Source organism: Frieseomelitta varia, unplaced genomic scaffold (assembly GCF_011392965.1).
Source record: "Frieseomelitta varia isolate USP_RPSP 00005682 unplaced genomic scaffold, Fvar_1.2 scaffold_350, whole genome shotgun sequence".
NCBI lineage: Eukaryota > Metazoa > Arthropoda > Insecta > Hymenoptera > Apidae > Frieseomelitta > Frieseomelitta varia.
This window is the reverse complement of record NW_025110091.1, coordinates 91,311-110,753: the sequence shown is the minus strand read 5'-3', so window position 1 is coordinate 110,753 and position 19,443 is coordinate 91,311. Positions and strand designations below refer to the sequence as shown.

Here is a 19,443-nt window from a genome sequence, read left to right as displayed (position 1 = left end):
CATGGAACGTTATGTTTGTATGTTTTTACATCTTTAATATTTATTACAAATTTACACAATTATTGGAATTAAATTATTAATAATTTATTACTATCATCACTAACTGCAGTAATATAATAGTATATTATTGTACTTTGTTCTTTAATAATAAACCAATAAAAGTAAAATATTCTTGAGTTCTATTTCTTTTACTTCAAAATAAAGCACACCTATAGTTTGATGAGATATATCTGAAATCTTCGAATTATTACTACTACTATTATTATTATTATTATTATTATTATTAGTAAATATATGAATATTTAAAATGATTATATAAATAAATCAATTTATTTTTTGCACTATAAGTTTTATTATTCCAGTATCGTATAGAAATGATAATGTTTGAAATATACATACACTTTCAATTTGTGCATATTTCATTGTACTAGATATCGATTGTATTTTTATTTTTCATCTCTTGCAAAAGTTAAAAATGTTATATTTGATGTTATGTGCATAAAATATCTGATATCAGAGGCCTACTTAATGATTGTATTTCATTATAATGTCATGTTAATTAGTTATTAATTTCTATATTGCAAATTACTTTAATAATAAAGTAAATTAAGAATAATACGACATACATACGCACATATATATATATCTTAAATTCAGTCTACTTGATCATCGTATAAATTAATGTAGTCTGATATACAGTACCAGTTTCGTCTTTATAATCATCAATATTTAAAAAAAAAAGGAAATATAAAACGATATACGTTATAAGAGATTAATATTTTAGATCGTGAAATATTGTAAATGAATAGAATATTCACTTTGAATTATTAATAAAATAAGATATAAATAAAATATATATATATATAATGAAACTAGTTTATAGCATAGCAGACGATTAAATTATGCGACTCTTCATACAATTGGCAGTTTTGTGAGAATGGTGGCCTTTAATAACTTCATAACATCTCTTAAAACGCATCAGTATACTTAATTTTTAAATAAAATGGACTAATTTGTGGTCAGTATGTTTTAAAATAAAAGTTATTAAAATAACCACCATTCTAATTACATATTTGTATAATTTTACCATTGCAGCTTTCTTAAATATATATTTATATATGAGTGTAAATGATCATTTGTGTACATATGCATATAACACAGTGATTTGGGAATACGTTGTCAGTGACGAGTAATTAACATTAAATTTAGCAACATAAATGAATATTTTTATGAAAGAAATGATATATTTGTTACAAAATCTACAATGTGAATATATCCTAAGCAATTTAAAAAAATTACTCGTCTCTGGTCTATATTCCAAGATAAATAAGCAAATAGGTTTATCTATTCTAAACATGAATTATGACTTATAAAAGTTTAAAATAATATATTTTACATTCAAAAATTAATCTGCAATTTGAGTCCCATTAGTCACATAAACAAAGATATTCTTTAATTGTAGAATATCTTGTACAAATAATTAACATATATAAGGTAAAGGATTTTGAAAAATATTGCAATAAATTGAGTATTTTACTACTAAATACAGGTTCATCTATATTAAAATGACAAGTTGATACGATCAAACAAAATTCAATTATAGTTATATATAACTAATTTCTAATATATTGAAACAGTTTTCTTTTACAATATTTCATGGTGATCACAAGGTTTTTAAGTGTACAAATACTAAAAAAATGTTAAGGATACACTGTGTTCACATTTATTATAGACTAAATGTTTCGTTTTATAAAGCATAAATCGCTAAAAGCAATAATCTACTTTTTAAATACATTATATCATGTCATTTTTTGGGACAGTATATTCCAATCGAGTTTGCTACTGCAATTTCGGCCTAATAAATTTTTTATACTAAAAAAATTCACACAGAGCGCATGATTCCAACGTCTCAGAATGCAAAATACATGTAACTTTTCATTGATGACATTGTACACTTGTAAGAAAAAACAAGTTAAAGGAATATAAAATTAACTGCTCATTCGGCAGTCGGATTTTTATAGACCTAATACAATATACCTCTTCTTTATTGGCTGGCAAAGTTTTCATGAACAGTTCTATATACAATGCAACAGCCCATATGTGTTGTGCACTTCTAAATTTAGAGACTGTAAAATTCTTGTTCTAATGAAGTAATTTTAAATTAAGTTCTCTAAATTTAGATTTACTTGCACAAATTTTGTTTTTTTAATTCACAAATATTATAAATTTCTACCTAACATGAATTTAAATTTTTGTCAAACTATACAAGTTTCATTTCTAATATTTATAAGATCAATTAAACGTCTATATGCAAATGCGATCGCTAAAATTTTTATGCAATGATTGCTAAACGATCAATTCTAGACTACAAGTATGTGTTGATTACATACTGAATATAAAGTCTTTACCGAAATTTAACGTAGTGTTCTATACAAAATATGTCTTCACATTCTCACATTTATCGTTTGTAAATATAGAAAATTATACCATTACTTTTCCCTTGATAAGTTTAACGAAAATTTCACTAAATACAATCAGTGAGAGTTATTTTTCGTAATAATTAATCTTCTATGGGGTTAAAATACATAGTCAGGTCCTGCCATGTCTATTGCCCATCTGAATTTATCCCTCTGAGTTTTATTATAAATCTTTTCAATAGGGACATTATGTTTCTTACACCTAAATAATATAAAATTAATAATTTAAATTTGTATGAACGTAATATTTAATGTAAAATAAAAAAAGAATCAAAGTTACCATGCAACTGTAATTCTAGGATCAAGATAATTCAATTTGGAGGTGCCCAATGCAATTTCTTTATTCTCTTCCTTATCTGTTGCTTGAACCTCCAGTTTTGTCAATTGCTCTTTTAATCTGTCAAGAGCCTTTTTCTTCTTTTCATATACACTGTAATAATGAATATATAGTAAAATATAATATTATTTAATTTTTAATAATAATTAATCAATACATACACTTTTTCTTTGACAGACCCATGTTTTGCATCGCGTTTAGCATCCTTTACCGCTAACTCTGCTTCACTTATAGCATTTTTCTTAGCCTCTATTTTTGCCTTAAGATTTTCCATGGATTTTGCATGTGTTTTAGGCACTGAACGTTGGTGATTACATAGTATTGCAACAGCTCGATTTGCTCTATTATATGATAAAATTTTTTCTGCTTCTGTATCATCAGGATTTGTCAATTCATTTAATTGCTGTTGTAATGTCCATGAAGCGTTATATGTCCTGAATACTTTAGCAGTGAGTCCTTCCATCAATTCATTTAAATGTTTATTCATAACAGTTGTATTAAGCCGATCAAATAAATCATCACTTGGTGATTTATTTTCCATAAAAAGTTGTAAATTTTTGAATACTCTTTTTTCTACTGGCACTTCATTATAATATCTTATAGAATCCTTACCTACAAATATATTAAAATAATATATGTATTTATTATATTAAATTATATTATATTAAAAATTTCATTTTTGTCTAATTTATATATAAAAAAATAAACATACCTAAGAAATCAAATACAACTACATACTCTTTTCCATCCTTTTGTTCATGCAATGTAATATGTTCTACACGTAGTGAACAACAACCTACAGTATCTGCTTGATCTTCATCCTTTTCATTACCAGCTCTGAGAGCTAATTTATCTATAAAATACAATGCAACAGCTCTTTGTCTTATACGCATTTCTTTACTTTTCCAATCTTCTCTATATTCTGCACGTATTTTATCTATTAATTGCGGATTTCCTAGCAGCAATTTTCTAGCAGTCTCATATTTTTGCCAATCTTTCTCTCCTTTAAGTTTGCTTGATGGATTCAACATAACATATTTCACTTGTCCTTGAATATTTTCTGTCCAAGATGCAAGCCAAGTAACATTAGGATCATGCCGAACTTCCTTCCACTTATGGCCTGGTGGTGGCTTTGGTATATCAGAATCTTTGGAACAGTTAATAAGAATATCTTCTGGCATAACTCTTCTTTTCAATTTACCCATTTTTGGATGTTCACCACGACCTCTAAATAAACCAGGTGGTTCAATTTTAAAATTGCCTATTTTTTCCTTATGTCCATCGATAATGCAAAAACCATATTCTTTTTGAATTTCTTCATTTTTCTCTTTAATTTTCTGCTTTTCTTCTTTTGACATTGCTTTTCGTTCTTCGCTTTTTTGAAGAAAATATGAATGTATTTCTTTGAAATTACACTTACTCAAATCAACTATTTTAGCTCTCTCTGATTCAGTCATCACTTCTCTCCAATCATCAAAGAAGTTCTTATTAAATGCAGGCTTCGTAGTATAATCATGATCCAACATACGTGCATAAAAAGTTGCAACTTCTTCTGTGTCTTGACTTAATTTCATTTCTTTTCCATTATAGTAAAACTTTATATCAGGAGGAAGTGGTTCATATGGAGGTGCAAATACTGGTCCTTTATGTTGCAGAAATGTCCATTTTGTACCATCATTTTTTTTTTCTTCTTCCCACCTATAACAATTTTTTTATTTACTTTTCATTTATTTTTATTTTGTACTTGGCTTATATATTAAATCTTAAAATAGATATATATGTAACCTTAAGAAAGATACACATTTAAGTAATTTTGGTTTTTTAAAATATCTATAAATATAATATAAATTTATCGAAGATGTTATTCTAATATTTTCAAAAATGTTAAACATTTTTTACTGAAACAAAATGTACATATTTAATGTTAAAGAACGTGTTCACAAGGTTAGACTAAACAAAAGGTTAGATGACATAACCTTACTTATTTATGTGAGGTAATTTTTGCGGAAATTTCAAATCATAGCAAACTTTACCATTTCCAAACTTCTTGCTCTTCTTCTTGTTTCTTTTTTCTTGGACTGGAATTTTCTCCTTTTGATGTTCTTACACCTTTCTTCTTTGGTTTCTGCAAAATTTTATTCTAAAGTTAAATAAAATTATAACATCATTATATCATTAATGATATTGGTTATATATTATTAAGATATTTATATATTACTGCAGATATCCTGCCTGTCTGTGCTCAGACTCAAAAACCGAACAAACATCAGACGCTACCAATTGTGACTAAGGTACGTCTGAGCAACAAGCACGACAGAGTCACATGTAAATACATATTTACTTGTTCAATTTCATCTTCATCTTCATCATCATATTTTCGTTTCTTTTTTTTTGTTTTTGTATCGTTTTTCTTAGGCTTTTTACGTGCTGAGAGAGGAAGGTCATCTTCTTCTTCTGAATCTAAACTTCTTTTACCACTTGCAGGAGCTCTTGCACTCTGTATAATTAGTTATTTTATTAATAATATGTAATATAATATATAATGTTATATTATTTTTGTTATACATATGTATAGACTGTCAAAATCATAGTAGAATGTATGAGTCTACATGTCAAAATAAGTGAAAAAAAAGAATAAAATTTTTCCATATGATTCCTCGTTTACGAGAAAATCGAATTTTAAAATTTTTTAAGTATACTTGAATTTAGCTAATTCTAGACGTGACAAGAAATAATAATTAACAGGTTACTCTATGTGCAAAAATAAGTAAAAAAATTTGTTCATTTATAGCTTCATTTTTAAGAAAATAGACTGAATACGTTTCGTTAAAAATTGCCTTAATACACATGTACTTGATAACTTTTCAAATTTTATTTCCTCGAAAACCAGGCGCCATGTGAAAAAATTTTATTCTTTTTTTGACTTATTTTCATATGTAAACTCACATTATGGCTATACAATTTTGGGGACATCCTGTATATATTTATATTTATATATCTATAAGATGTGTCTAAGAATTTGATACATAAATATATATAAATAAATATGCATATTAATATAAATTTAACTTACTAAGGGCATGTCTTCATCCGAATCTTCTTCAGTTTTAATTGTTGTATTATGAAGATCTGAGAGTCTTGTATCATTTCCATCAGTTGAATCCATACTTCCTTCTTCTTCATTGATAGGTTCCTCTTCGTCTTCATCAACTTTAATATATAATGGTTGTTCACCACCACTGTCATCATCATCTTCTGGTTCAATTTGTGATATAGGTTCCTATAATTTATTGTTTTAAATTAATTTATTATTTTGTTACTGAAATTCGCTTCATCTTAAGATCAAATATATTAAAAAGGATATATATTTACTTCTTTTACTTCATGTTTTACTTCATGTTTCAAAGTATGACCAACATTAAACTGAAATTCTTCATTTACTATGTGATTAGGTTTTACATCCATTACCTCTTCTTTTACCTTAATTTCTTCCTTCTTTTTTTCTTTCTTATCTTTATCTTCTTTGTGTTTTGCTACGGATTAGATCAAATGAAAACAATACTTATTATTTTTATTATACATTTTATATTATAACTTACATTTTTCTTTGTCATGACGATGTCGATCTTTTTCTTTATCCTGGCGATGCTTATCCTTACTCGACAAACTATGTTTGTCTTTGTCTTTTTCAGAAGAGCGATGTTTTTCTTTATCATTTGCATGAGATGCAGAATGTCTTTCCTTGTCCTTTTCTAATGAATGTTTTCTCTCCTTTTCTTTATCTTTAGAAATATTTTTATCCTTATCTTTGTCCCGGGAACTTGAACTTATACTATGTTTATATTTATCCCTATCCTTATTTTTGTCTTTGTCCTTTTCTTTATTTTCTTTATCCTTGGAACTACTGTGATGCCTATAATATAATATAATTTCTTATATAAAAACATAAAAAAGCACTTATTGTAAAATTATATTAAATCATACCTATCTTTATCCTTAGAACTAGAACTAGAGCTAGATTTATGATGATGTTCTTTGTCTTTGCTTTTATCCTTTTCTCTATCTTTGCTTGAAGAACTAGTTGAAGAACTACTTTTATGTTCTTTGTCTTTGCTCAATGATGAGCTACTTTTTCTTTCCTTGTCCTTATCTTTGCTACTGCTATTACTATCATGTTTATCCTTTTCTTTAATAGAATTAGAACTGTGTTTATGTCTATCCTTTTCCTTATCCCTGTGTTCACTTTTATGATTCCTATCTTTTTCTTTGCTTCTTTCTTTGTCTTTATGATCAGACTTGTGAGACCGTTCCTTGTCTTTATCCCTATGTTCTGACTTGTGTTCTCTTTTTTTATCAAATCCATTTGACATGCCATTTATATGGGCATCTGGAAAAAATTAATTGTAATTATTTTTTTTTCCATCAACAATCATTCAACTAAAGTTTCATAATTACTAAAATATTATTTAAAAAAAACTTTGTTACTTGTATTTTTGAATTAAAATATATTACATCCATGTTTTGAAATATTTATTTAAACGTATACTACAAAGATAATATTATTTCTTTCATAACTATATAAGAGCTAACTATAAATGAGCGAAATTAAAGGAAATTTAAATCATTTAAATTTATAAAAATTTAATTAAATTAAATTAATAAAATCATTTCTACTTCAAAAAATGAAAATTCTAAATTTTTGCAATACAAAATGCAAGCAAGTGCCAACTTAAAAAATAAAACTAAATTTGAATTTCAGGAAGTAGTTCGGATACTTCGTCAGAGCCGAAACACGTGTCAGACCGGTTGGGTCGTTGGCAGCCTCAACTTAGTCGTCGCATCGAACTTAATATTTACTGCTATAAAGTTTCGATTTCAGCTCTGTCAGAATGCATACGAATAAATTGCTTACCACTATGATTTCCAGTCATGCTGCTATTCTCCTTAATCTTTCTTTCCTAGAACAATAAAATTCATATAAAAATATCATTTTAACAAGATTGATACGTGGTATATAACCATCTACTCTTCTATCGGACTTAACGTCTGGCGGTGTAAGGCAAGCCAGGTAGGACTTAGTCGCAGACGCCATTTTGGGACTTAGAAAAATTTCGCGTCCACGACTATGCCGTGAATACAAGAGAAAAGCCATAATATAAGGCAAAATATTGAAAAACTGTACACGTAGATAAATGCAGCGAAACAAATAAATACTAATTCGTCACTTACTGAATCGGAATTCGACTGCATTGTTGGTTGCTCAAGCTCCATTTCTCATGCGAACGCGACTGATAGACTCTAGCAACGCGAGGACTAACAGAAGCGAGAGAAGTAAAGAGAACTGGGGGCCACACACACCACACTACTCAGTCGTTATTCGACTATACACTTCGACTGCAGCCGAGCCTACGCTTGGCTTAGATCATATAGGAGACCCAGTCTAAGTATCGAAAATACCTAACTGCGCATGCGCATCTTTGCTCCGCCTATTTGATGTCCAATATAACCCTTTGTCTCGCAGTCCGTACCTGACTATTCAGTCATGTTTTCTTGCAATAACGTTGGTTATAAATGTTAACGCTTACGATTTTATGAACAATTTGCAATGAAAATTTGTTAATACATGAGTTGGATTTTCCTATTGATGAAAACTCGTTTTGATTTTGAAAAGAAATATCTAATGTTTGTTCGTCCGTTGTCACAAACTTCAATTTCTAAATGGAAATGTTTGCGACATAAAATCGAATATCGAAATTTGTAACATGTGCACAGAAAACATCGTATAATAAAAGTTACAGTTGTTAAGTTACCTTTTATTAAGTTTTTAAAATTTCATCAATCATTCAAAGAAATATATAAAATAAAAAGATTGTTATATAATTTCATATGAACTAAACGTTCATAGTTCTGTTAATTTATTTTTAATATACATAGTCTAGTTAGAAAAGACGTTATATATTTAAAATTATATACTTATATAAAGATTAACAAATTTTATTTTGCATAAAAATTCATAAGTTTATTTTTATAAAATGTAGCTCAATGGGTAAAAAAGTTTCTTCCATTTTCTTAATATCACAAACGCAATGAAACATATTTGAACTCGTTTAGACATAAAATAGCAATCACTATAAATGATTATATAAAAAAAATTAGTTTCTCGTCTTCTATAATTACAATTATTTCTCTCGTAATCCCCGAAGCAAAACAAATTGTAAAATTTGATTATTATTTTTATATTTTGTATAAAATTAAATATATTTTAACCGAATTCAACTGTAATAACTCAATAATCTCAAGATTCGAAACGATGACTTATACTTGCATTAACACGTGTGCAGAGATGAGAAGTTCCCCGAAAAGAATGTGGATCTGGTTGGTTATTTCCAATCCATTCTTAAATTTAAGAATACCTATTGGTTGAGAGTGTCACGCAGAACAAATAAAACTTAGTTGGGTCGGTTACTGAAAGAAGGAACTGCTTCCTTTGCTCTTGCATGTGACTTTTCATTTTTTGTACATAGATATAGCTATATATAACTGAAAATATACAATTTACAATTCGTCAGTAGATGGTACTAAAGGTGAAATTTCTGTAGCGAATGATTTTATGTATAATGTAAGGTTGTAGAAGGATATAGAAGGTGGAATGTATTTCGTCTCAGTCACCGCCAGATTCATCAATAGGGCTGATGCCGGCGACTCCTAACCTCAGACGCACGGTTTATTAGGAACCTCTAGCTTGAGCCAAGAAACGGCACCGCATCCATCCTAGAGCTGTTCCGCAGGGTGCATGCTTAACCTAAAGATCGCACTTGAGCCATAGCTAAGCGGCATCCACTTACGATTCGTAACATTCGTGTCTTTGAAACTGGTATACTAAGGAAAGACTGGATGTGCTAACCGCTAGAGGTATTAAAATACTAGCGTCGCGTAGCGGTGAAATGGTGGAACTAATTTATATTGTCCTTGTCGCAAAATTTCTCTATTTTACGGAGTAAGAAATGTTTTTCAGAGAAATTTTCATTTGCGAAAAAACCTAATTTAGCGAAATGGATTGTGAACTTTGGCGATTGTATTACCCTAATTAGACCCTTAGCTTTTTTTTCATACCCCATTTGACCCGTAAAATGCAGAAATAAGTATTTTTATAAATAATTAGTACCACTGTGTTGCCGCTAGATGGCGCCACCATGTCCATTTTATGACAGTTCGCACTAATTAGGAAAAAAACCTAATTAAGAGAAATAATTTGCGAACTTTTTTATACGCCTCCTTAAAATTAGACTCCTCGCTTTCTTTCTATGTATGTTTTGTCCTAGAAAAAGGTATGTGTAAAAAGTTGAATTTTTTTTTCAATAGATCGAAGGATGTCCTTGTCGCACACTATTGCTTTCCTTGTCTAGCGTCATTAGACAAGGAGGGTACTAGCGTGCGACAAGCACAACATATAAACGCGGTAGACAAGGAGAGCATCAGCGTGCGACAAGGACAGATATATACGCGCCGCAGCTAGGAGAGCGATAACGTGCGACAAGAACAGACATACACGCGCAACAGCGTGCAATTAGAATATAAATTAATTTCGGCACCTATCATAGGGATGATCTACACGGTGTAAAATCATGATACAATATTAATTTAATTTTGTTTATATAAAGAACGATCAAATCCATAAAAATACATTGTACATGTTTAACTTGGTGTAATATTGTTGAATTCATTGAATCAGATTATATATTGTATCAACATGCATGTCTATTTTCAGAGGAACAAACTAGTTGGTACAATATAAAATCAATGGTCAATACTAAAAAGTTAACACTTCACAGTTTTGAATTTTACATATTCTAATTTTGCTTCTATTTCATTTTTTGAAATGCAAATACTGCATACAGCGCTAAAATAAAATTAATCGATATTATCGTAATAAAATTAAATAAACATATTTAATTACCAAATTATATAAATTTTATACTAACAAATAACTTCCCATTCTGGTTGAGACAAAGTACCAATTTCACGACGATTCGAAGTCTTTTGTGTGTTATATTCTTTAGCATGTTGATAATCTTTATCAGGATTGCCGGCAAGCTTTTGCCCGTGTCGAGGCGGATAAGTTTCTAAAGCTTGTATTTTACTAAGTAATAGTTTACCTTTATTCTTATCCTTCATACGTTCATAAAAGCTATCAAATCTGTAAATAAACAATATAAAATTTTTGTCAAACACAGTAAACATACATTAACTTATTACTATTAAATCTTTTTTTACCTTTCAAACTTTACTAAATTTAAACCAAATTTTAAAGCTAATTTACGAAATACAGGTAAATAAACAAGAAATTCTGGACAATTAACAAGATTGCCTAATTTAAAATGGTATTTTGCACCAAAAAGTGGTGGTTTTGTTTTGTTGCAAAAAAATTCTACATTATAAATATCATTTCCAAAACTGTTACCATCACATCTTTGCCACCTAGAACTAATACAATTTTTATATAATTTTAATTAAAAGATATTTTCTAAATATTAAGAAATGAGCTCACACTAGATCATATGCATCTGGAATAGTTCCAATAAAATAACCTCCTGGTTTTAAACATTCACTTGCATTTTTTAGCATACATTCTGCTTGTTCTAATGACTCAAAACAATAATGGAATGCAAATTGACAACTAACCAAATCAAATTTTATACTAGGATCTTCGAATTTTGATCTTAATCGAACCTGAAACCATTCTTTGTCAATGATTGAGAACATATATAATGATATTATAAATTCCAAAGTAATAATTACATTCTGACAACTAATTTTCAATATCGCGCTCATGAAAAAATAGAAGCAAATACCTTTGTACAGTCAGCCGTTATAAATTCAGCTGAAAAAATAGGAGAATATCTTCTTTCTGCAGAATTTCGTTTTAACATTTCATTGTATCTATCTTGACATTCTCGTATAGTTCCTTCAGCTAAATCAGCACAAATTAAATATGTTACATTTAATTTTTTCCATTTAAATAGATCTCCACCTCTACCACAACACATATCTAATGCTTTTAAATGAGCTCCATGAATTTCATTAGTATATTCGACTGCAAATAATTTGTAATTAAAAGTTGTTGCATGCAAGATTATCATTTTATGTATATGTAAATTAGAATCTTACACATAAGCATGCTTTTAATCCAATTGTTAAAATTTCTCATATATAAAATTCTACTTTTATTCCTGTCATCTAATATTGTATTATAATGTTGTATAACTAATAATGAGTTATCACTATATTCTTTCTTGCTTAACGATTCATTTGTTTTTTCACTATTATTGGAAGATAATTCTGATGAAGTATTATTAACCTATGATGCACAAATAGAAGAAAATGATTAAATAAATAAATAAATAAAGAAATAAAAGTCATATATACATATGTAATATAATAGCAATATATACATTTTGTGCAGCATCATATTTTACTCTCTTAGATGAACTTGCATCTGAATGCTCCTCAATTTGGGAACATTTATTTTGTCTATAATTTTTATCCTTTTTTTTTGATATTTCATCTCGTTTTTCTTTGGCCTCATTCATTACTCCAGGTGCAGACATATCTATGTAAATAAAATCTCATCAAATTACTAAATTTTATTTTACTGCTTTTTCAATAGCTTAACTATTCCTTAATAAATATTATGTCATGTATATTTGTAAATAAATCATTACTATCGTATATGTTTAAGTAAAAACAGACAATTTGTGAAAAACTATACACGTTTAGCACTTACAGTCAGTGCCTATAATTCTTTTATGTTTAGTTCCAACTTTCCCAACTGTAGTTACCAATGCTAACAACGTTAGTCATTCACTTCATAAAAATTCCCTACAACTTATAAAGATTAGTAAATTACTTTTTTACTAAATAGTAACTGAAGTACCAATTAACAATGAATACTTAAGTGATTTAAAATACGGGATTTATTAATATAAGCTTTATTTCTTTCAAATAAAAAACTATATTTTTATTTTTATCTTGAGAGATTTATTTATTTTTAATTAAATATTAAGATATAGAAAATACTTTTCTCACATAAATTTAAATATCAAACTAACTCTATTATTTATATTCTACATTTTCGACTTTGTTTTCTTATAAATGTATTTTATGAATATATAATGTTTTCTCTCTTTTTTTTATATTAATGTATGAGAGGTAAAATTATTATTTGTATATATAAATTCATTAAAATTATAATGAAATTTTACTAATACTTTTATTTACTTCAGTGCTACCAAATATGCGCCTATTTTCACGCATGCACGCTTCGCTATAGTTGCAAAGATAGCACACTATTGAATTTAAACAGCCATATATCTCACAGTACCTTAAGAAATGCATCAAATATTTCGTCGTTACAAGAACTTTTTATGCTGTATAACGAGAAATTTATGCATTGTATCAATATAGCTATGTTTTCTGACGTTGGTAGGTAGAAATTTTATTAAAGATTGTATGTATCACATTCTCTCATCTATTATCTGATCTAGATTTATTATGCATATGACATTCTTATCTAACAGCTTATCTAAAATTCAATAATAAATCAAGATAAATAATAGTATTTTGCTTCATAGTCAGTAAAAATCATGATCTTTTATTTTTTTTCAGATATTTGAAGAGTTATTCATGTACAATTTATTAAAATTGTTGGACTTCATATTTAACGCACTCTCCTATTAGAATAAATTTTGCATGCATTATAAAATCATGGACACATTTTCTACACAAAGGTATGAAACAAAGATTGAAAGTTTTGACACATGTATGATCGATGCTGCAAATCAACAGCGAGAAATATCTGAAACAGTCAGTGGACAGACATCTCAAACAGCCATAGAGAATCAAGAAAATCATGAAAATCAGCAGCAACATGAATCAGAGCAACATGAATCAGAGCAACATGAACAAGATCAACCTAATCAAATTTCACAGATACAATCTAATACACAACAAAACATGACTCTGACTCCAATTCGATTACCAGCTATACTTGATGGAGAATTCTTTACAGTAATTAGAGTAGAAGATAGTAATGTAACAGTACGGTGTTTACAATGTCAAAAACATTTAAATGGAAATTTAAAATCCACTGGAAACTTTTTAAGTCATATCAAAGTAAGATCTATTCATTTTTAAAATACTTAAAGTTGAATATAAATATTTTATATTTATTAATCGAAGTGTTCTACAGAGAGTACATCCTTTTATGGTAGACAAAATTAAATGTAAAGCTAATCAAAGAAAACCTGCAATGATATATATTGATTTATCAGCAGATAAATGTCCAGAAATAGTAAGAACAAAAAGAGGATATAGGAAATGTTACAAAACAGTAAGCACATTGTTTACGACCTTAATTGTATATGGCAAAAATTAAAATTTTGTAGGAATTTAAGAACTTATATTTATCTAGGATGAATGGCAAGCAGGAAATGAAGAAGCTGATGACCAATCTAATGAATGGTCAGAAAATCCATTAATTCGTAGACGTAAGTTAGATGAAGCTGAATGTTCTGATCTTTTGAAAATATCACACAATAATTCATTTGTAATGGAAGATGAATTTGATGCAATTGGACGAAATGTTGCAGCAAAACTCCGAAATATGAGATTAGACCAAAGAATTATAGCTGAAAAATTATTAAATGATATTTTGTTTGAAGCACAGTTAGGAAATCTTCATAGAGATTCTAATATACATGTATGAAAAAAACATAATAGATAAATTAAGGAATGTGTGTAAGTAGATGACATAGTTATAAGTGAATGAATGTACTATTTTAATAATAATCTCAAAGTGATTTTCTACCAAGATTTAGCAATCAGATATAAAATAATCTGATCTATTTTACAGACATATTTTTTATTTTTTAGTGACGAATATTGCGGAAATAAAGTGATTCTAATAAAGTGATAGGTGTTTAAATTTTAATATCCAAAGTCTTTAAAGATGAGAGGAAACAAAATAAGAAATATACATATTTTAATACTTATAAGTATTCGCATAAGTATTTCTGTATATAAACACGTAGTGTAATATTATTATACAGATATAAAGTTCGTAGATAAGAAAAAATGCTGCCGTATCTAGTAACTATTTGTAAAAATTTTTAGACGGATTTTTCTATGAATGTTTCATAAATATAGCTACTTAATTTATAATAGTAATAAATATATATGTAATGATTAATATCAGTCCTCAGTTTTTCATTTTAGATTAAAAAATTGTAACTGTAAATTTTAATTGTATCAACTACTACTGTTCTATCCATAATAATTTTTTAACATATCCATTTTATAAATGATTTGTATAAATATGAAGCAAAAGTATGTTAAAATATGAAGATTAAAAGCATTTGAGAATCACATTTCAATGAATATTTTACAATTTTATGCATTTGTCAACTGGTATAAATCCTATGTTTCTTTGGTTTAAGTAAAACACAATAAATTATAGTTGATAAAATACATAGTGTCATAGCTCCAAAAATAATATAAAATATATAAGTATACCAAAATCCATCCCAATCTGCGTAAAAGTACCAAGATAACGTTAAGAACGTATTTTGCATTAATACAAAAATATAATATGGCAATACCCACTTATCTGCATATTTAAATTTAATTCTATATTCGATTAAACTAACTATATAAATTAATCCTAACCATAAATTAAGAAAAAAAGTAATAATGTCATAATATTTTGTATAATAAAAAAGATATATTAACATAATACCATAATGTATACCAAGCGCAATAGATAAGTAAAGTGGATAAAATTCATAGAACGTGGCAATAGTAAGTATACGTGCTAAAATGAAAAAGAACCACCATAAAAAACTCAAAAATTTTCCTACAGGATCATCTTCTTCTAAACCTTTTGTCGAATATCTCCGTTGTGGAACTTTTAAATTTTGTGTAGTATTTATGCTTTTTTTTGTATCTGCAATAGATATTGCTTTAGCAAATAATTTTTCAGATTCTGAATTTTCTGAAATTGTACATATAGAATCTGGTCTTGGTGGAGCTGGTGCATCTGGTATAGGCAAAGGTGTAACTGTAGTAACTCCACGTAAAGGAGTTGGAGGTGGTGTGATATATACATTTTTAGGTGGTAAAGGAGGTGTCACAGACACTTGACGATGTAAAATAACGTGAAAATCAGATTGCTTCTTATCTTCATGTTGAATTTTTATAGATTCTTTTTGTTCCCGAGAATCCTCTACAGTGTTATTTCTCTTTATATTAGATAATTTCAGAGGTTTTTTTTCTTCAAAATCATGAGGTTCCTATAATTATAGAAGTTAAATATATATTTTAAAAAAACAAATTATTTTTATATGTTGCAAATAATCATGTTCTATTTAATATTAAAATACCTGAACACAATATTTTTTTAACCACATTGCCCATGGTAATTTTCTACCATTAATACGTTGACTTTCAAATCTTTGAAAAGAGGTAGTTTGAATAGCAAGTATTACGACAGACATAATAATAGAAAGCACCTTTACAACTACTACAATTAATAAAAATTAGAAATAAATAAGTTAGGATTTATAATTTAGTTAGAATTACACTGTATGTAGATGTAGTAAAATACCAGATTGATAAGTCTGATGAAATGATGATTGACGAAAAAGTAAGTGTGTTTGAAAAAGAGCTTGTGGAACTGCCTGAAACCATGCTTGTAAAAAAAAATATAATTCTATAGCTGCAGGAGCACTTGCTATATTTAAAGTTTCTGTCCTCTCTCTTCCATTTAAAATAATAGCTTCAATAGATAATACTATAAGACCTGCATATCTAGAAAATAATTATAAAATTATAATATAAAATAATTAAAAAATTAATATAAATCAATAGAGCCATTATTAATTTTGAGTAGAACATATTAATACCTATACAGAGAAAAAAAGACAAAGACCACCAATTGACAAAGTTGAAGAGAAAACCAATAAAAGATACTCCTCGTTAGTTTATCGTCATTTGACATCCACCAATCTGGTCTTGAAACAGTTAACATAAAGTATGCAATTGCTGGTGCATACATAAAACCAATGGTACAACAACCCCATACTAAGTTATGTTCTTTGAAGTGCTGTATAGCAACTACTAAATCAGCAGAAAAATGAATTATATATATAAAACAAGTGATCAATGTTGGAATTAAAAAAATTAAATAAATCTGTTCAGTTGATTTCAAAGGAATTTGCATAAAACGTGTTGATTTCTTTTTACACACTGAATCTAAATCATTTGCCATGTTTTGAGATTAAATAAATTTTCTTTATCTTTTCATATTCTTTTTTTTCTTCGTATATTTTTCTTAATGATGCTAGTTCTAAATACCTTAAACCAACTATATTCATCTGAAATAAAGAATTTTATGATAAAATAATTCATAAAATTAAGAATACTTAAAACTATTTTTCATTTATCTTGTAAAATATTACAAACTGATATTTTCATATTTTTCAACATTTTTATATTTTTGATAACTAATAATGTGCAAACAATGATAAATTTTTTTATTTATGTAAACTATTTACAAGAATTACTGAAAATTTATATGTATACATTACCTATATAAATACTATTTAAAAAATTAATTGCACCATCATATCGCAGAAATTTAATTACATTATTTTTTTACTAAAAAATCAAATGTATTATTTTATGTTATTCTAAAAATTATTTTTTATTTTATGTTATACAAATGATATATAAATGCCGATGATACTCGTAAGCTTGTAAGATAGAACAGAATATTATTCTAATCACGTTTTGTTGATACACGAGGTTTTAAATTGCATATACCAACACAAAATTGTTTCACTCAGATATAAATGCATATTGAAATTATTAGTCAGCGTATGAAATGAAGTTGATAATTCGATAAGATTCCATTTTGCTGTTTGCGATAAAGCGCCTTCAGATATGGACGCTTATTGAATGGCGAATACTTCAAAAAACATAATAATAGAGCATGAGGAGCAAAATGAAAGAGTGGAGGGGGAAGAGAAAAAAATGATTGATAGTTTATACAGGAGTCAGGAAATATTGATCACACACTTATTACTTTTTAAGCATTATGTTTTAAACATTTTATTTCTTTAATAATAATATCCTAGTAAATAAAAGACAACATAGTTTATATAACTTTTATAATTATTGTTTTTTATACATTTCTTGTTCTTTATCATCGTCATTCTCAATTGGTTCTAAATCGGATAAAAATGTGTTATATTGTTCCATAATGTCATCTTCAGTAGAACTTTTATTTTTATCATCATAGTCAGGTCCAACTGACCATAATACTTCCAGATCATATAATGATCTGGCATTATTTGAAAAAATATGCAATACAATATTTCCTAAAAATAAAAGGAATATGTAATATTCTGTATTCAATTATTCTAAAAATATAACAAATTTTGTCAACATAGTAAAAAATTACCTAGATCTAAAGCTATCCAATCATTTGAATTTTCTCCTTCAATTTTTGGCAAGAAATCAGTTTTATTTTTCTTTAATTTATATACTTTACGCACAAAATTAGCAAGTGCTTGCATATGTTTCTTTGATCTACCTGTTACTATAACTATGTAGTCAACATATGATAATTCAGAAGGTACTGTAGCGACAAAAATATTTTTGACATTATCTCTTTGTAATAATGATACCAGATCTTCTATTTCAAATACACCATTTACAGCACCTGGAAAACAATTAATCAATAAATAATTGATGTTATATTAAAAAATAGTATATTCTTCAACTTTTTAAAAAGTTTCTATATAAGTAAATTTTGTACAAAACAAATTTCATTTTGACTTACGTTTTAAATTTATTCCTTCGTAAGGATCATAAGGTTCCTCCTCAATTCTCAAATCTTCTAAATTAATTGTTTCTTGTTTTTCACTGGCATCAAAAATAATTTCTGCATCTTGATCTTCAAAAACTTTATGAGTCATACCAATCGAACTAACTAGGTTATGTGACTTGTTTTCCACATTTTTATTGTCGTTAAGCCATTTTTGACCATTATTTGAAAATGTAATAATTTGTCTCAATTGAGAATATGTTATTATACTATTTGTACAAGGTTTCAAATATTTATAAAACTGTTTCTTTGTTCGCAATAAATTTATTAGTAGAGATCGCATATTCTACGTGCGTGAAGCGAGGTTAAGTTTATTGGAAGTACACAACGCCACTTACCCCATTTCAACATTAACCCGGGATTACCCACCTGGGGGTCTAGTGCCGGGATGTATCTGCACTAGACTCCCACACGAGTAATCTTGAGTTAACGACATTGGTATATTTTAACTTTCATCTTAAGAAGGATAAGGTTAAAAAAAAAGTTTTGAGTAATTCAAACGATAATTTTATTAAATTTTACAATACGTGTATATAATAATAAAATTAATTCTCTGTATAAGAAAAGTTAATTGTATGTTGAAATTGTAGGGTTCTTAAAATTAATATAATTCTTTCAAGATGATTTTGTGTAGTTCTTACATCTGAAACAAAAATTGTATAAAATTAATGAATCAATTAATAACA

At 27.5% G+C, this 19,443-nt stretch overlaps 5 protein-coding genes across 15 annotated transcripts; 1 reads left to right on the top strand and 4 right to left on the bottom strand.

Moving 5' to 3' along the window:
- Positions 1–2,046: 2,046 nt before the first annotated feature.
- Positions 2,047–8,266, bottom strand: LOC122530658 (DNA topoisomerase I, mitochondrial). Of its 2 annotated transcripts, none has more exons than XM_043657801.1 (12): positions 8,044–8,266; positions 7,727–7,772; positions 6,799–7,201; positions 6,414–6,727; positions 6,187–6,347; positions 5,888–6,094; positions 5,156–5,311; positions 4,848–4,939; positions 3,527–4,512; positions 2,976–3,426; positions 2,758–2,907; positions 2,047–2,679 (listed from the first exon to the last, which is right to left on the bottom strand). In XM_043657801.1, exons 1-12 carry the CDS (start codon positions 8,083–8,085, stop codon positions 2,577–2,579), a joined length of 3,111 nt encoding a protein of 1,036 aa, XP_043513736.1. In that variant the 5' UTR covers positions 8,086–8,266; the 3' UTR covers positions 2,047–2,576. The 2 variants fall into 2 exon arrangements, with proteins under 2 accessions (XP_043513736.1, XP_043513737.1); XM_043657802.1 differs by having other exon boundaries at positions 6,196–6,347; positions 8,044–8,265.
- Positions 8,267–10,450: 2,184 nt separating this feature from the next.
- LOC122530644 (mRNA cap guanine-N7 methyltransferase) lies at positions 10,451–12,662 on the bottom strand. Of its 6 annotated transcripts, none has more exons than XM_043657776.1 (9): positions 12,599–12,662; positions 12,365–12,424; positions 12,267–12,328; positions 11,983–12,172; positions 11,667–11,908; positions 11,363–11,544; positions 11,089–11,298; positions 10,797–11,011; positions 10,451–10,714 (listed from the first exon to the last, which is right to left on the bottom strand). In XM_043657776.1, the coding sequence occupies exons 2-9, from the start codon at positions 12,420–12,422 to the stop codon at positions 10,677–10,679; spliced, it is 1,197 nt and encodes a 398-aa protein (XP_043513711.1). In that variant the 5' UTR covers positions 12,423–12,424; positions 12,599–12,662; the 3' UTR covers positions 10,451–10,676. The 6 variants fall into 6 exon arrangements, with proteins under 6 accessions (XP_043513711.1, XP_043513712.1, XP_043513708.1 ...); XM_043657777.1 differs by lacking the exon at positions 12,599–12,662 and adding an exon at positions 12,565–12,581; XM_043657773.1 differs by having other exon boundaries at positions 12,267–12,424; positions 12,565–12,650.
- A 424-nt stretch (positions 12,663–13,086) lies between these two features.
- LOC122530645 lies at positions 13,087–14,825 on the top strand. 4 transcript variants are annotated; one of them, XM_043657782.1, is made up of 5 exons: positions 13,087–13,296; positions 13,480–13,986; positions 14,063–14,203; positions 14,285–14,360; positions 14,463–14,825. In XM_043657782.1, exons 2-5 carry the CDS (start codon positions 13,564–13,566, stop codon positions 14,576–14,578), a joined length of 756 nt encoding a protein of 251 aa, XP_043513717.1. In that variant the 5' UTR covers positions 13,087–13,296; positions 13,480–13,563; the 3' UTR covers positions 14,579–14,825. The 4 variants fall into 4 exon arrangements, with proteins under 4 accessions (XP_043513717.1, XP_043513715.1, XP_043513716.1 ...); XM_043657780.1 differs by having other exon boundaries at positions 13,090–13,296; positions 14,285–14,610; positions 14,746–14,825; XM_043657781.1 differs by having other exon boundaries at positions 13,090–13,296; positions 14,285–14,610; positions 14,726–14,825.
- Positions 14,826–14,837: 12 nt separating this feature from the next.
- Positions 14,838–17,865, bottom strand: LOC122530643. 2 transcript variants are annotated; one of them, XM_043657771.1, is made up of 6 exons: positions 17,457–17,864; positions 16,773–17,243; positions 16,475–16,677; positions 16,251–16,390; positions 15,975–16,160; positions 15,767–15,907 (listed from the first exon to the last, which is right to left on the bottom strand). In XM_043657771.1, the coding sequence occupies exons 2-6, from the start codon at positions 17,135–17,137 to the stop codon at positions 15,797–15,799; spliced, it is 1,005 nt and encodes a 334-aa protein (XP_043513706.1). In that variant the 5' UTR covers positions 17,138–17,243; positions 17,457–17,864; the 3' UTR covers positions 15,767–15,796. The 2 variants fall into 2 exon arrangements, with proteins under 2 accessions (XP_043513705.1, XP_043513706.1); XM_043657770.1 differs by having other exon boundaries at positions 14,838–16,160; positions 17,457–17,865.
- An 84-nt stretch (positions 17,866–17,949) lies between these two features.
- LOC122530646 (mitochondrial assembly of ribosomal large subunit protein 1) lies at positions 17,950–19,121 on the bottom strand. Its single transcript, XM_043657783.1, has 3 exons — positions 18,713–19,121; positions 18,332–18,592; positions 17,950–18,248 (listed from the first exon to the last, which is right to left on the bottom strand). The coding sequence occupies exons 1-3, from the start codon at positions 19,038–19,040 to the stop codon at positions 18,043–18,045; spliced, it is 795 nt and encodes a 264-aa protein (XP_043513718.1). The 5' UTR covers positions 19,041–19,121; the 3' UTR covers positions 17,950–18,042.
- Positions 19,122–19,443: the final 322 nt, after the last annotated feature.